Here is a 16,705-nt window from a genome sequence, read left to right as displayed (position 1 = left end):
TCCTGTTGGATCATCACGTGTTCATTAACATATGAACGAACATCCCAAACACATCAACATGCAAACAGTTCATTAAACTTTGGGGAAGATTTCACACATTATTAATAATTCAAATGAGACACACTCACCAGCCGCTTTGTTAACTTTTCACCTGCTCATTAACCCAAACAGCCAATCACGTGGCAGCAGCGGCATTTAGGCTTGTATGGTGAAGACAAGCCGCGCGCTGAGCATCCGATAAGAAGGAAACAGGAAGTCAAATAAGTACGTTTTACAAGGAAGGTCTGCAAAAGAGCATCTCTGAGCGCACAGCTCCACTGTCACAGATCTCAGAGCAGCTTTGGGATGTGGAGGGACAGCAGATTCCCATCATGGATGAGGCGGTTGTGTGATGACATCATGATGATGTCATGTCAACATGGAGGAACGTTTCCAGCAGCTTGTTGAATCTGATGCGTGAAAGACAAAGGTGTACCTAATAAAGTGTCCAGTGTGTGTTCGGTGCAATATGAGGTCTGAGCGTGGAGATGTGAGCTTTCAGGGGGGCGTGATAAACGAGTCCTCGGTCTCCTAAATGGAGTTTTAATGGTGGAGATGAACTCTGGATCTCCGACGGGCTGGCTCAGCGCCCGGGAGAAGCACCACCAGCCCCCACCCACCTCCATTACCACACTCCTTTCACCCCCTCCTCATCCTCACTTGTCAAATCATTATTTAAATGTTCGGTGCTCGACGGGAAAAAGGAGCTCTTTGTGTGCTCGGAGAGGAGGAGGAGGGAGGTCTGTTTGACATGATGGTAAAAGGACTCTGGTGTCATCACAGATTCACCTTGCCGTCTCGCCCGCCCCGCCCCGCCACGCAGGTGAACAGTGTGACCCATTGTTGAATCAGCCTGACCTCAGTAACACTGCTGATCAGTTTCTGGGCTCAGTCACTCATGTCGGGTCACACTGAATGAAAATAAAACTCATCTGTACAAATGTTGCTCATTGGAAGATTACCCAGGATACGCTCACTGATGGGTGACTGCAGGCAATGAGGGTGTCGTTCCACAGCAAGCCCTCACTCGTCACAGCCAGCCTCAAAGCACCAAGGCGGCATCGGCCAGAATATTCACATCCGTGCTTCAAAACTTGACTTGAAGTACTGAGGTGACATCACAGGGGCATAGCTGGACTTTTTTGCCCGGTGGGCCGATGGTGATTTTTCATTTTTATGGGCCGATGATTTTTTTTATTATTATTTATTTTATAACAGTATAAACAATGAAAGGTGGTGGATTGGCCAGATGCTGGCAGATGTGTAAAAATAACTCAGTTGTTTGGTGGTGGCTATGGCGGAGCTGCCACAAGAGGCCAAGTGGGTGAGGGAAAGGAGAGGCAGGAGGAGCAGAGACCCGAGGCGGCCGCCCGTCCGAGCGTCAGGTGAACTGAACTTCAGGTAAGAAGTTATGACCTGCAGTCTGTCTGTGTCAGATATAAACCAAGTTTAGGTGGAGTTTATTTTCGTTATGCTGACTTTTTCGTACTGCGTACTAGCTAGCATGACGGAGTTCCTACAGCTGGGTGGGTGCTATGATGTTACTGATAGTGAACTTTATTTTACTCATAAGGTTAATTATTAGAGTTGCCAACCGTCCCCTAAAAAACGGAATTATCCCGCATTCAGAGAAAATATTATGCGTTTCGTGTTGAGGTGAAAAGGAACACAGTTTGTCCCGGACAATGAAAAAGACACAAAGCTGGAGTTATTCTGTCTTTACGTTGCAGCTGCCTCTTCTTCTCTCATTCAATCGTGAAACTGATCAATGATCAGCTGATCGGCTTTTCTCTCTTGCTTGTTTATCGCCCACTTTGCGCCAGAAAGAGGAAACCAGCGGATGTCGCGCTAAACAACAGCAGCACGTTTAAGCTTGATCAGCTGTTGTTAGAGTTTATTTAATATTCATTTCTAGTATCAGCTGATGTTTGCTGGAGCCACAGCTGTAAAGCTGCTGGTCATGATGTCGGTTTGGATATGTGGTGAGAGGGAAACATGAAGATGAAACCAGGAGATGTCCTTACTGAATCATCAGAGCTGAACAGGTGATGGAGAAACAGGTTTACCTTTTAGGTGACATGGATGAGTTGAAGTTATGAACTGTTTCTGAGAGACAAACAACACCAGGATCCTTTTCTAAGTAGCTGACAGCTGGTAACTGTGCAGGGGCGGGTCTAGCAAAGTGTTGCCAGGGGGGCAGGTAGGGTATTAACAGGGAGAGGGGGGCACAAAGAAATACTTTCTTATTCTCATTTAAAATGTCTCGCTTTTAACAAATAATTATCTGAATCTTACAACCAAAGTTTTTATCTGATGTACAACGTATAGAAATCATACATATACCAACAAGACTGTACATCACTGTCACAACAGCGTTTGTTTTCATTCAAAAGCTTTATGGTTTTTCCTGTAATACCTGGGGGGCCGGTCTCTAGTCAAAATGCCCGGGCCCATTTTTTGTCCCAGTCCAGCCCTGCACAGCGGCCAGCGGGACACTGGTGTGGCTCGGTCATCGCCAAATCCCTCGCTGTGGCTGCTGATGTCTCCAGATTTCTGAAGCAGACAGTTTGCGGTTTGCTTCCTCTACCTTGAGCCTTTGTTGGAAAATAATTTCAAAATAAAAGCTGATCAGAACGTTTGAACGCTTTTAAAGGTTCTTCTTCCCCTCAGTAGCTTTTCCTTCTCACTGTCTTTTATTATTATTTTTATTCTTTATCATTGTTACTTCTTTTATACTAACAATATATTTAATTATTAGATTGCTTTTATGTCAGCTGTGTTTAAATGTGCTACAGAAATGATCTGAGCTCACCGACTTCTTCATGAACTTTGCTGGTCGTCCATCTTTCATTTGGATTTAAAGCTGTTTTGTTGCTTCTCTTAAAATTTTACATCTTTTGATATTTTAATCTTGTGACAAAGTGGATGAGCAGCTGCAATGCTCTCCATGTGTCCCATATGTGTTTACCTTTTTTTTGCACATTATGCACATTACTCTGTTTCCATTTATTTGCTATGATTTGCTATTTGTCATGTAACATTGCTGCACTCACTATCCCGGGTTTGTTTGTGGAAGCGTTCTGTTGCCGGCAAATTAAACATTCGGCAAATTAAGGTAAATACTCAGTTACACGTTTCTTTATATTTTATTGTGTTACAGATTAAGTCATTTGTTCATACTTGCTTTGTTCTGTCTTCTCAGTCTTCACGTGGGTCAGGTGTGGGGAAACGCCCGCCCGGCATTTCCTCATTTTAAAGTCCTGATGATGTCACACATGACATCAGCAGGTCGAACCAAGTGGAGATGCTTCCTTTTGTTTGTGTCAAGGTCTGAAGGGATTTGTTGAATCTTTTTCTTTTCATTAATACAGCCATTTAGTTGTGTAAATGTGCATATTAGAAGAGTGAGGTTTTGTGTCCTTTTTAATCATCTGTGTAGAGTTTTAGATCCCTCAGTTGAAGTGGTACTGGCTGGGCTAATTGAATGGAAATTGATGGCCCTATTTAAAGCCAGTCTCTACCAGATTCAGATGAGAGAGGAGAGGTGAGCTGTGTTAACAGAGCCATGGTCTGTTGAGTTTTGTTAATTGAGTTACTTTGGGGGGAAGTTTTGTTAAGTTACACATTAAATTGAGTTCACTGTAAATAAATTGCTCACCTCTGGAAACCTGAAATGTCTACATAGTCTGCTTTCCTACCACCTTCCTTGACGTTTGAGTCTGACTACTTCACAAATCTACTTCTGAACTTTTTCAGTAACCACTGGTCCAAAGTGGAGTTTGTATATTTTAAAAGCATGAACAAAAGAAAAAGGATGAAAAATATAAAAAGTCAGGGAGGAGCTGCATTAAATGTGGTTTTCAGGGAAATCTGTGAAACAATAGTAGAAAAGCAGTGACGCGAACCCTGCAGCCCATTCAGAATGTATTAAATCAAGACTCTACGACTACGACAACTTCTAACCTGAGGATGTCCTTCTCTACCTCTGAAGCAGGCCTTCCTCTTCCTCCCAGCTGCCTCTTGAGCCTTCAGATATCTACAGTTTTAATAATGCCCTGTAACTGTAAACATCTGAAACAGGGTTATTGCTGTGAGGCAGGAGAGGGCATGCAGACGTGTTTTAACGACGAAGATCTCAGACGTCTGACGTACATTCACTCGCACCACCGTTAAATGTAAACGAGGGTCTCTGAACCTCCTGACTCAGTCGGCCAGAGGTCAACGCTGTGAGTCAGAGCTGAGTCACGAGTCCATGCCGCTCTGACCAATCAGAGCACAGAGAGACGGTGCTGGAGGGCCTTACAGAGCTGATGGTAAAAACCAGCTGGGGTCTTCTAAAAGATGACCGAACATTTGGAGGTCTGCCAGTTTAAAGTCTTTTAAAATGAATCGAGCTTCTCAGACGCATGATACTCAATCTGTCCATGTTAGCATGCATGCAACTGCTAGCTAACATTAGCTGAGGGTTGGATTTGAACCTCCAAATCAAAGAATTCCTTCACGAATCAAATGTTCACAAAAATCTAATCTGATGGTCTTTGTTTGAGAAAACTGTCTTTGTTCTGGCTAATGTTAATACCCAAGATAGCAGCTAACTGGCTAATACTGTCTCTGTGCGAAGCTACATCAGCGTTAGCTTTTGTCTTCCTTTTTCAGGGGTTGGGTCTATAACCTGGTGTTTTGAGTTTATTTTGTATTTTTGTTTTTCTTATGTTAGATTGCTTTAATGTTAAGTTTTTGTGTTATTTAGTTAAGGTTTATTCAAGCGATTTATTCCAGTTTGTGTTTCTTCTATGTCTCATGTTTATGAGTCTTTTCCTGTCTTCTGTGTAAGTCTCTCTTGTCCTCTGTGTTTAATGTTTAATTATGCTTTCGTCTCCCTTATCTGTCCCCATGTCTCTCCTTGTGTTTCTCCCCAGTCTGTCATGTCTGCGTGTTTCCATGTTCTACTGTCAAGCTTGTGTCGTCATGTCTACGTTTCATAATGTTTCCTGTTTTATTTTGAAAGTCCTGTGTTTCCATGTTCAGCATGTTTGGTTTTACTTCCCTTGTGGCATCAGGTTCATTTGTGCCAGCTGTGTTTCCCAGGTGTTTCCCTCATTACCCTTCTGTGTATTTAAGTCCGCTGTCTCCCTCTGTTCGGTGTCGGGTCGTTTGTTTTTCTAGCCTCGTGCACTTCAAGTCACAGGATTATTTTCGAGCTTGGGTTCAGGTCCACAGTTTTCATGGTTAATCCTGGCTTCCTCAGTGTAGGTTATAATGTAGTTTGGACGTTGCCTTTTGTTTCTACGTTCCTCTATCAGCTGTAGTTCTGCCCGTCGTGTTTTCCTGCTTTTGGGTCAGCACCACAAACACAGCTTATGTTTATGTTGTCAATTTGTGATTAGTAAACTGTATTTTGTCATGAAAGGACCAAAGATTTTCAGGGCACAAAAACACATTTAATACCACAGTAAACATGTTCAGTTGCCGTGGTTTTCCATCGCTCGGGCAACGTTGCTTCCCCAGAAAGGAAAACGACTCTGAAAGTTTACTTTGTCTTTATAATCGAGATTAAAATCTGAGCACTTAATAAATCTTAGATCATCTTTGAGATGCTGATGAAACACTGACACTGCAGTCACACTGATTCATACCTGTTTTGATCATAATTGATTGATCATCTATTAACTGTTGAACCAGTGATGGCAATGAGGCTGAAAAGACGATAATATACAGTTGACCGTGCAGGTCAACTGTATATGCAGGCCTCCATGCAGGTCTGGTGTTTATGACGGAGGTTTGTCTCTGTCATCACTGTGGAGGGGTTTTGGTCCACTCATCTTTGCTGCGTTGCTTCAGCTTATTCTGCTTTGCAGCATTCGTGTACGCACAGCCTCTCAGCCAGGCTGCATGCAGTGCATGGACCTCTGTCCTGCTGATGACCCAGTTTTCTCCAAGTTCTCTCAGTGACTGCAAGGCGCCCAAACCCTGACCCCTCCACCGCCGTGCTGACAGCTATTGTGAGGTGTTTGGTTTCCTCCAAACGTGGTGCTGTGCATTATAAACAAACAGCTCCACTTTGGTCTCATTTCTTCTTCCTACAGGTGCAGCTCTGCAAAGTGAAGCCGTAATAATTTTTTTTGCTTTCTCCTGCAACCCAAACAATCCATCCTCGTTCAGCCTTTGTCTAATTGTGCTGTCATGAACTTTAACCTGCTAACTGTAGAGTCTGGTTTTGGGGTTTTCTGCACACTTAAGAAGATTGTGGAATTGTGTTTACACACCTGAATGTTCCAGACCTTCAAAATGCCAAAAACTTCAGCTTTTACAGAGACGATCACACTGATGGTGATCAGTTAATCAATGCAACTGATTAGCAGCACCTGGCTGCTGCTCACCCTCTTAATTCTTGTGGAAGCAGTAAGGATGGACGCTTTCACAGGACTGCACAGTCAGTCAGCAGGTCCCTCGGGTCAGGAGAGGTGGGGCCGGTTATTCTCAGTTACTGTTTCATTCACCTGTCATACACCTGTTTCATTCAGTTTTCTCTGGTCTGCGTTTCAGCTCTGTAAATAAGCGACTCACCTGGCAGAGTCACCTCACCTGCCTGACTTCCCTTCACTGATATTTGACTAAGACTACATAAAGCAAGTCGCCTTTCATGGTTTTAAATTAATACGTAACACAGTTTCACAATGAAATGCAGAAATTTCCTTCAGCAACACTGGAAATGATCAGTCAGAAACCAGAATTCAAACAGGATTAAATTGCTTAGAAATTTAATACGAGCTCAGCAAAAACAAATAAATGTCCTGCTCAAGGTCAAATATCAGGACTTACAGAAGATTAAAATAGTTAAAAATGGCAGCCAACAGAAAAAAGCAGAAATAAAGTTTCTCCTAATCTGTAGTTCTGATGCTTATCAGATAAAGACAGACCGAAAGCTTCCGTCAGCACTGGGAAGTCTGAGGGATCTTCCAGGAAGGGGTACGCTACTTTCCAGACATCTGATTGGCCAGTGGGTATGGGCTTTGTTCCTGCAGGTCTCTAATCTCAAACAGACTCCTAAATTCATAACATGACAGGTTGGTCTAATTTCAGCTGATCAATTATTGTCATTTATTGGTGACATACTACACTGTTATTGCAAACATGTTGGATTTGTGTTTGTTCCTGTTCTGCTGAGGAGTCTTCAGCAGTGAGTAAGCGACAGTTTACCGCAGCCTGTGTGTGTCACACTGTCAGCAGTGTGTGTTCGGACTGTTTAACAGTCAGGACTGCTGACAGCGGCTGAAATGTTCACCATTTCATTACATCTGTCATCACTGTTTGAGCTCTGTGAGCTTTAAAGTGGAGTTAACACTCTGTAAAATACTCCATCCTGTACTTCTGTCAGTCATTCAGAGGCTAAAAAACTTTCTGCACATTTAGAAGGTTTTACTTATGCAGCTGATTCATAAAACCAATTATAACCAAAGGAAATCCACCAAATATCAGCCTGAAGCTCCAACCGTGGGAAGCTTCCCAGCAAAAATGGTAGGAACAGCGATGGTATCGTCCCAGTAAAAACTGGTCTCTGTATCACTGCGAGAACCGAAGCACAGATGGAGACGTGGTGACTCTGTTTCCACACTTGTTTTTCTAAATGACTGTGATCAGAACCTGTTTTTATATTTAAACCACACTTTCAGGCCATTAAGCTTACCTTACATCTAAATTCTATCCTACTTGTTGCCATGGTAAACTGACCATGTCTGGACTGTCACAGGTCAAAGGTTATTTGATGTCCAGCAGATGGTGAAATTCCTTCTTTGTCATCAGCACATTTTTCATTTTGGAACTCTTTTTCAACCCAGACTGGACAGCAAGAGAAGCTGGGCAGCTGTTCATCGATGTGTTTGCTGGGTTATATCGATAACGATGACGCTCATTTGGATTTGAAGTTTTGTTGGTGTTCGGGTCATTTTACAACAACCTGCTGGTAAGTTTCCATGATGTGAGCTCATTCCGCTTTGGAGACTTTTGAGAAGTTTAACATCTGGATGCTACGCAGAGGAATAGCTGAAGATTCCCAAACAGCAAACGTTTTGAAGTTCAGTAACCATCAGCTGATCTTTTCTCTGTGTCCGATGTTGGTTCCAAAATGAAAACTGGGCAGATTTGGAAGATGTTACGTCCTGGACATCTTAGTTGAATGTCCACCTTGAACATAGCTTGATGTCCTTCAGGAATGTTGCTATAGGTTTTTCTCGAGTGCCTTCTGGACATCCTTCTCTGCCTTCGGATTCTGATCTGATATTTTTATTTAATGTCTGCTGAATGTCCTTCTTGGACTTTCTAACAACAGGAAATCTGTGTTAAGTTGTTGTTTTTTAATTTAAACCTTCTTGATTGAGAGAATTGAGCAAAATTCCAACCTTTGGGGATGTTTGTCCTCCCACTGATCTGACAGACTACACACTGCTTAGGTCATATAACAGGTTTAATATCAATGATATCAGGGACAGAGGATGATTCCTGTGACAGTCCAGATATGTTAAATTCACCATACAAATGAGACATTTTACTCATACATAACCATAACTGGTTTCAAAGTCTTTTCCTCTGGTGATACTGGTCTGCCTGTGATGGCTTTTTGTGGCCAAATTACTCATCAATCAAATTGTATTGGGTTTAAAGAGACAGAAACATGCATTTTATTTCTACATTACAATGAACAAATCAAAGGTTTTGTTCCATCTGTGGTTTGGTGTTGGCGACCGGTATTGAGATAACATCAACATTTCATGCTTGCTTGGATTTTCTTAAATTATTTTGTAATCCATGTACTGCTTTTTCCTCCAGTTTCAGTAACCCTGGTGGTTCTTTGCATGTCCCATCACGTCCTGGTAGGTAGGCGAGGGGATGTAGCGCTCGCACAGCGACCCCTCCAGGCTGGGACCGCACACGACAGACAGGCGGACCAGCACTGAGCCATGCTTCAGCTTGAACTTCTTGTTGATGTTTCGACCCATCGTGGGGATGACAGACACTTTCCCCAGCAGGTCATCGTCCCAGATGCTGTCCCGATCCCAAACCTCGAAAACAAGGGGTCTGTGGAGGAAACGCAGAAGCACTACATCAGAGATCACCTGATTCTACTTGTGCTTCTCTAAGCTACTGTTTAGGAAATCTTTTATTTTGATTCTTGAATACCTCACACTCTTTTTGATTCGGACATTTTAACATGCAAATCTATGAGGACTGACTCACTGCTGGAACCTCAAGTGAACGCTAGAGAAACTGCAGGTTTTGGTTTACAACCCATAGAGTGGCTGTAAGTCTCAGATCTTGCAGAAACTGAAATTGATTAGTAATAATTAGTGTTGCTCACTTTCGTTCTTTGAGGTTGATGCTTCCAAAAGTAAAGAGGTAGTTCCACTGGGGGAAGTTGTTGTTCCAGATCACTGGCGTCGTGCCTCCTTGGTTGTTGTAGAAAACTTTAACATATCCGTCTGTCTTGCTGAAATAGTCGCCCCACAGCGCCTCAGCTCGGACCACCGTCACGTTCATCTGAGCTACACCTGCCGCGGCAGGACAGCAATGGGAGTCAACCATTCGATGACCTTGACACTGGCACGCACAGTTCTGCTTCCGGTGGCCAATCTTGCAGTTGGCGGGGCAGTGGAGCGGCTTGGCGCTTGTGAGAATGTAGTCACTGATGGCGTCTCGCAGGCTGGCCTTTAGGATGGGATTGTCTCTTATCTAACAAAGAGAATAGAGAGCTTTTAAATAATCTGGTTGAGGCTGAACGTAACAGATTAAGAGTAAAACCAACAGACTGAATGAGGCTCAGACTGATGCTAAAAGGCAGCTAAACTGATGCAAGTTATATTTGGTTAAAAAAACAACGATGCTCTTAAGTTTCTACTTGATACCTTTAAACTTTACACATGTCTGTATGCAGACAGAACAAATGTGACCTGAATATTGTGACAGTTTGTGTAAACATTGCTTCGGCCTTTAAAATGTGAGCAGAATATAATGCTTGGGGATTTAACTAGCTATTAAAATCTGTTATTAAAACTTTAACCATATTTGTATAAATCGCACATAAAAAAAAGCCCAAAATAAATAAAAAAAATACATGTAAGCATTAAACAAACGCCACTTTAATAAGAAAAACTCAAGAGTTGGTTGGGCTTTTCTTCACATGATGCATAGATATATTTTAAAGCAGCTGCACCGTCTAGTTGCTGAAGTAGTTGTGAACATGGCATAAGGAGGAGGTTAGGGTGGAGAGATGGGTCACCCAAACAAACTTTCATTTTTAATTCACAGTCAGCAGTCAGATTTCTTTTAACTGTGACTTTTATGACTCAAACTGCCATGGTTACCCAAACCCTAACCAAAAGAATTCCATCTGAAGACATTTAAAGGGAAATAATAACTTTATCAGCTCAGTTTACCCTTCATTTGTTCCTCACCAATAAGTGCAGAGGGCTGATCTGGTAGGAAACCACTCCTGGGACACTCTTCAGAGACGCAAGCCATTTCTTATACCCCTCAGACCCTTTGGGATTGAACAGGATGTCCGTTATAGCCCCATCTCCGCCCAGCACCTTGGTCTTCCTGTCGGAGAAGGCCGCACTGAAGGTTGAAGCGGTTTTAAGGCTCTTGCTCTTCCGGCGGCAGAACTCACTGGAGGCGTGAACAGGGATGCCCTTAATGGTTGCGCTGGCTTCGGCAGACAGACAGGTGCTGACAGCCTGGATTGACAGTCCAGACATGGAGGTTTGGCAGGTCCGGATTGCGGTCATGGAGTGAACCTGACCCCCGAGTTGAACTCTGCGGATAAAGTGGGTCCCGTAGATGGAGATAAACTGACGGAAGGTGGAGGTGTTTTTGTGATCATAGGTGGAGGGAAGGTTCTTCAGGGAGACCTCAAACTCTTTGCTCAGTGGGGGACGGGAGTGAAGACGGAAGCTGACGGTAAAGAAGGTAAGGGTTGACTGAGGCATGCAAGAATACAGCCACACAGGAGCACAGAGGAGGGACACCTTTTCAGGACCGACACAAACAGTCACCTGGATAGGTGACATCAGGACGAGAGAATCAAACTCACGTGTAGTATTTGCATTTGAATTCGTGGCTAGTGAAGCTAAACTTATCACTCCGGCTGCGAGACTCTGCAAACGTTGATGACATGGAGTGAGATCCTCCGATGGCGACACCAGCAATTCCCTTAATGCCGAGGCCCACCTGAGAAGAGGTATACCAGAAACATGAGACATGGTACTCAAAGAGTGTTGAAATCAACATCAACAAGAGAATTTAGCATAAGCGAGGATCGTTTTAACTTCCAGGGAAAAGCAAAGCGAAGAGTTTGATGTGGTCCCTTTGATCTGATTTACATGTTGATTCTATGTTTTATGGCCGGAGGGCAGGAAGTTTGAGTAGACAGGAGGTCAGGGTGGAGTAAAGGATCAACAAACATCAAACTTTAACTTGTTTTTCATTTTCTATTTCAAAATCATAGTCCAATATTTCTGTTAACCATGACTGCAGTGCTGGACCGAGACCATCAGAATTTACTGAGCTCAGAGATCACGTGAGCGGTAGACTCGTTTTCTCAATGACTTGTCAGGATCAGGAGTTTGTATTCCAGGACAAACTTGAGGTGACTTTTGTTGTGATTTGGCGCTATATAAATAAAATTGAATTGAATTGAATTGTATGGTTTCCATGTCAACCGATACAACCAATGTAAAACTAGGAAATCATTAATTATCATAATAATCTTTATTTCATTTAAAAGTTAAATGTATGCCAAAAGTTAATACAAGTGTCCATAAAACACTTAAAATTAAAAAATAATTAAGGACTGCTGAAAATATGAGAGAGTGTTATTAAAAGTTTTTGGGATTATATATTATTTTGAATTTGGAAACTTTTAAACGTTTACAGGATTATAATTTTCTTAAACAGTGTGAATTAGGATGACTGGGACATGAAGTTGAAGCAGCATTTCATCTAATTAATGTAAATCAAATTACTTTAGGGTGGGGTAAATATTCATAGCTGTGTTATCAGTGTTATGTCCTGTCCACCCTGTTACCTGTGGGGGTTTCCCCCAAGGCTCTGGTCGCCCCCTGCTGGACATTAATAGAATGCAGGCTTAATGGGCTTCAGTCCATCTTTTATATGCAGTTTGTGTGTGTTATTTGCTGAAGTCAGAAACTCTTCAACCTTCCAGCTGACTCCCAGCGATGAACTCCTCTCCTTCATCACTGACTGGCTGGACTCAAAGAGCTTGCTGCTGAGGCTGTGCTCGCACTGCACCTGAGGACAGAGAGCACGCTGGGTGATGCTGTTCACGTCGACATAAACACTATGTTTACTCTCCAAAGAGGAGAAAAAGGGGTTGGCTAGAACTTCTGTTATGTTATAACTTCTTCAAGTTAGAGAGACAAGTGATTGTAAAGTGGAAACAGCTTGCAGGACAGAAACAACTGGATTATACTGCTAACACATCTGTACAGACACATGCTAACACAAAGCTAGCAAAGAAAACAGTGAACATAAGAATAAATGTATGCAGACCCGAGCACAGCAGCCAGAGCCTGAACGTCAACAGGTAACAAAGGCAGGGATGATCAGCCTGCAGCTTCTGTTTCTACCTGTTTAAGTGTTCACTGTAAAATCACCATGGCAACCTCTTTGAAGTCTCTTTGGGCTGATGTTCATCTTTGCTTTGTGCTTTCAGCTTTGAGCTCATATGTAAAAACTAAAAGAAAGCTTGTACACGTGTCCTCATTAGCATTGGGATTTGTGTTGGTCTGTGGGGCTGTAGCCTCATCTTTATATTGTTAATTAGTAGTTAACAATATAAAGATGAGGCTACATCACCATGTGACAATAAACAATACATTTGTGATACCTGCTGTGACTGAAGGTTGATGTTACGACGACAAACTGATGCAGCCATACAGAAGCTGCTGGTTGGCGATTGTTGATTAGCTTCCACGGAGACGCCGAAGGAACTGAACAAGGTGGCCATGGATTTAGGATTCAGTGGGGCAGGAAGGATGCTTAACAGGGTCGGGACCTTTCATGTACTCCATGGTGATGATGTTGAAAGATTATAAAGAGATTATAGAGATTATACAAGATTATAAAGAATGACTTCATCAGTGATGTACTGAAAAGGTTGATGACACGGGGTGGCGATGAAGATGGTGTCAGTTGTGTCATCACCTGTAAAGGTCAAACTGAGGCTGGTGATGATTTTAGCACTGTGTGTCCAGTAAGAACTCCAGCAGGGAAAGCAGAAACAGCTGGAGAAGAAAAGAAACACTCAGCAACCTGCACTTTGTAAAACTCCGTGGCCACGGAATATGAACCACCTCCAAGGAACTCGGTAAGGCACAGGGAAGAATCAGATTTTACTCTGAGCACATCCCAAGGACATCAGCAGACGGTGAACCAAAGTCGAGACAATAGTGATTTTTTACATGTGCTTCACATCAGCTCCCTGACAACGTTTAGTGCAGCCACAAGCCGAGGAGGAAGCATCTGAAGGCATTTTCAAAACGTTACGATTTGAATGGCGTTCCGATGTCTGATGAGAATCTTCTGGGGCATTTGCGTATGGAGGCCAAAGCCAGCAGAGGTGACTGTTTGTACTTTGTGAAGCAGTTCCTGCATATGGATCCTGAACGTGGTTATGATGTGGCAAAAGATTATTGCATTACTTTGGTAATGAGCTCCGGAGTGCTGCTGGTTGGACAGAAAGACCTTTGCTGCTGTCAGTGCTTAAGATGAAGAACCCGAATTTCTGCAGAAGTTGACACCAAATGCAATAAGAGCAGAAATGTGAAAGCTGAGGAAATAAGAATCTGAATATTTAGAGACATTAACCTAAACTTTGTTTGGTTTTATTGCTTTCATTTAAACATCTATCGATTTAGAAAAAAAATTAAGAATGAAATCTGTAAGATTACAACAACAAAAAGGAAATGTCATCAGACTCTGTGTTGTGTCATATTTTTATGTTAGCACATGTCGTACATTTTTAATTACTTTTTTAACCCTGTTGGAATTATTGTGTGAATTATTTTGAAATATTTAAAACAAAGTTTAAAGAATGAAGTCAGTCATGCAAGCGCATGTTGACAGTGTGAGAATGACATCAAATAGATGTGAATATTATTTTTTCTTTTAAGAAGTCAGTTTTAATAGTTCACATAAGCTGTCTGCATAAATAAAACGTGTGAATGTGCTGACCTTGATGCGCCAGTCGAGCACTGAAACGGGCAGCTTCTGGATCTGTGGGAGGAGGACAGCATTTCTCTGTGAGTGAGCAGAAACAGCAGCGGCACGACTGAAACTGCTGAAAGAGCTTTGGGAGGGGAGGCACCTGGTTGAGGAGGCGGTTGTGGCACACGGTGCAGTTCCCCTGAGCACCCCCCACCATGTAGTCCTTCACGTTGACCACAAGGGCCCCGCTGGTCTGCAGCTTCACCACATCGAAACCCTCGCCGACCAGATTGTGACCCGGCACGAAGGGAACCTTCTGACACTCGGTGAACGAGCTGGTCTGACACCCCAGACAGAGAGGGAGGAAGACGAGGAGGAGGAAGGAGGACAGCATCGCAGCTGGGAGGAAGAAGAAAGTCAATCACTTACATGTTTCACATCAGCAAGCACATTTCACCATTAGACAAAGATAACCCGAGTTGGACGGGTCGATCATAATTCATGCTGTAGAATAATTCCAAGTCAACAGGAACCCGGAACAGTGCTGAACCTTCCCAGGAATGACCGGCTGACCAAAATGACTCGGCATTGACGAGTCATCCAGGAGGTCACAGACAAACATTCAAAAACTCACTGAAGGAATAACTGACTGCAGCCGTTGCTGCCGCGGGGGGAACAGCCATCAGGGTTGGGGGCAGTTTGCACACAGGGCAGGTAGGTTTGATATGTTTGTTCCCTTAATGAATGAAATCGTCTTTTAAAAACTGCATTTTGTGTTTACTTTGTTATCATTTTTCAATATTACGATGAGTTTGAAGATGTGAAACATTAAAGTGTGAAAAACATACGAAAAATAGGAAATCGAGACTTTCTCACACCATCGTTTCTGCATGTGTGATCAGCTACGTGTACAGATGACACACATATATAATCATTTATTCTAAGGACTTGGTTTTGTGAGAGCAGGATATGACATCACGTAAAACACGATTCAGATACAAAATCAGGAATTTCATTGATCTCTCACATCTGTGTCGATCTATATATAAATAGATCATATATATATGTGAATGAAATCATCATTTTATATTTCAGAATTTACATTTTTTCATGAGAAAATATTAAAAAATAATGTTTCTATTTGTTTTAAATGTAAAGTTTTAAACCACATTTAAACATTTTATTTGAATTCATTTTTGTATTTCTATCTATATCCTGTGTTTTCTGTCACATAAAAGCCAATTTGACATTTTATAACTTTGACATATACGATGCAAATTTTAAAAAAAACAAGTATAAATAATTCTGTGTTTTTTAGATATTTAAAGTTACATTAGCGTTAAAAACATAAGAAATGAGAAAGGCGGCTGACCTGCTGATGATGGCGATCAGTGAAGTCTGCTGTGCGAGGAGCAGCGTTTAAAACCAGACGTGGCTGCGTGATCACACCTCCACACAGTGAAGAAAGTGTCGCACTTCTTCAGTGTTTGACGTGTTCGACAAAATATCTGTTTGCAGTTTCAGCTTTTCTGGGCTGAAGTGTTTTGTGGTGGACGACCGATCGCACTGCCAGAACCACCCAAAGAACCTTTGACTTTGGGAAACAGTCTAACCATCATCCCCTCCTTTGTAAACTACTGCCTTTTCCATTCATTTGGGAATCTAATATTTCTATTAAGTCTACAAGGTGTAAAGTTTTTAGAAACGTGTCTGAACCATATCTGTCCTTTGCCTTTGATCATCGCTGAATGATTTCTGCCTCACTAACCTCCTGAATGTGACGCTTCTACAGTTATTAGTTAGAAAATACTTTGAAAATAGATTTGTTCAAGTCATCAGCTGTGAAGTCTCAACCTGCAATAATCATAACATTTATACTCACTTTATTAATTCCCTTCTTACTGGATGATTAATAATTAAATTAAATGACTGAAACATTGCGACCTTTTACCTTTCTGTATTTCTCATAACTAATCATCATTAGAGTGAGCACCTCTGCAGTTTGCAGGTCTGGTGTGTTAAAGCCCAAAGGTCAGCTCCATCTCAGACTCCACAGGCCTCAGTCAAAGGTTAAAGGTTAAAGTTCATGGCAACACAATTAGAAACAGACTGAACAACACAGCTTGTTTGTAAGAGCTCTCTTCACTCTGCAACGAACACGGCAGCCTTATAGGAGTGAAGGAGACCAGGAGGGTGTGTGTGTGTGTGTGTGTGTGTGTTTGCAGACTCAGCAGAAAAGTTGCAGTTGTAGTCAAACTGTTGTCACGACTGTGAAACCACGAAAACAACTTCCTGAAGAAGTGATGACAGTTTCTACACAGCACCAATTCACAACAACAGTCACCTCAGTGTCAATGTCAGAGAGAAACCCACCAATCAGACGATTCCACCCGAGCAGCACTCAGTGACAGTGGGGAGGAAGAACTCCCTTCTAACAGGAACAATC

The 16,705-nt window shown here is 42.4% G+C and overlaps 1 protein-coding gene across 1 annotated transcript; it reads right to left on the bottom strand.

Moving 5' to 3' along the window:
* Window positions 1–6,783: 6,783 nt before the first annotated feature.
* On the bottom strand, window positions 6,784–15,317 carry prf1.3 (perforin 1.3). Its single transcript, XM_084924938.1, has 7 exons — window positions 14,420–15,317; window positions 14,287–14,328; window positions 12,250–12,342; window positions 11,126–11,262; window positions 10,488–10,986; window positions 9,395–9,765; window positions 6,784–9,114 (listed from the first exon to the last, which is right to left on the bottom strand). The coding sequence occupies exons 1-7, from the start codon at window positions 14,651–14,653 to the stop codon at window positions 8,868–8,870; spliced, it is 1,623 nt and encodes a 540-aa protein (XP_084781064.1). The 5' UTR covers window positions 14,654–15,317; the 3' UTR covers window positions 6,784–8,867.
* Between the last annotated feature and the right edge of the window lie 1,388 nt (window positions 15,318–16,705).

The sequence above is a fragment of the Perissodus microlepis genome, chromosome 4 (assembly GCF_051167445.1).
Source record: "Perissodus microlepis isolate ML-2025 ecotype Zambia chromosome 4, ASM5116744v1, whole genome shotgun sequence".
In the NCBI taxonomy this organism is placed as follows: Eukaryota; Metazoa; Chordata; class Actinopteri; order Cichliformes; family Cichlidae; genus Perissodus; species Perissodus microlepis.
This window is presented reverse-complemented; position numbering and strand designations above follow the sequence as displayed.

Bases quoted from the DNA above. Each gene is read 5' to 3' on its own strand.
- prf1.3 (XM_084924938.1), bottom strand. From the start codon at position 14,653: ATGCTGTCCTCCTTCCTCCTCCTCGTCTTCCTCCCTCTCTGTCTGGGG. The intron at 10,987-11,125 runs GTGAGTTTGATT...CTTTACCGTCAG, and splicing joins TTCAAATGCAAATACTACAC to CTTCCGTCTTCACTCCCGTC. The intron at 9,115-9,394 runs GTGAGCAACACT...TTTCCTCCACAG, and splicing joins ATCAACCTCAAAGAACGAAA to ACCCCTTGTTTTCGAGGTTT.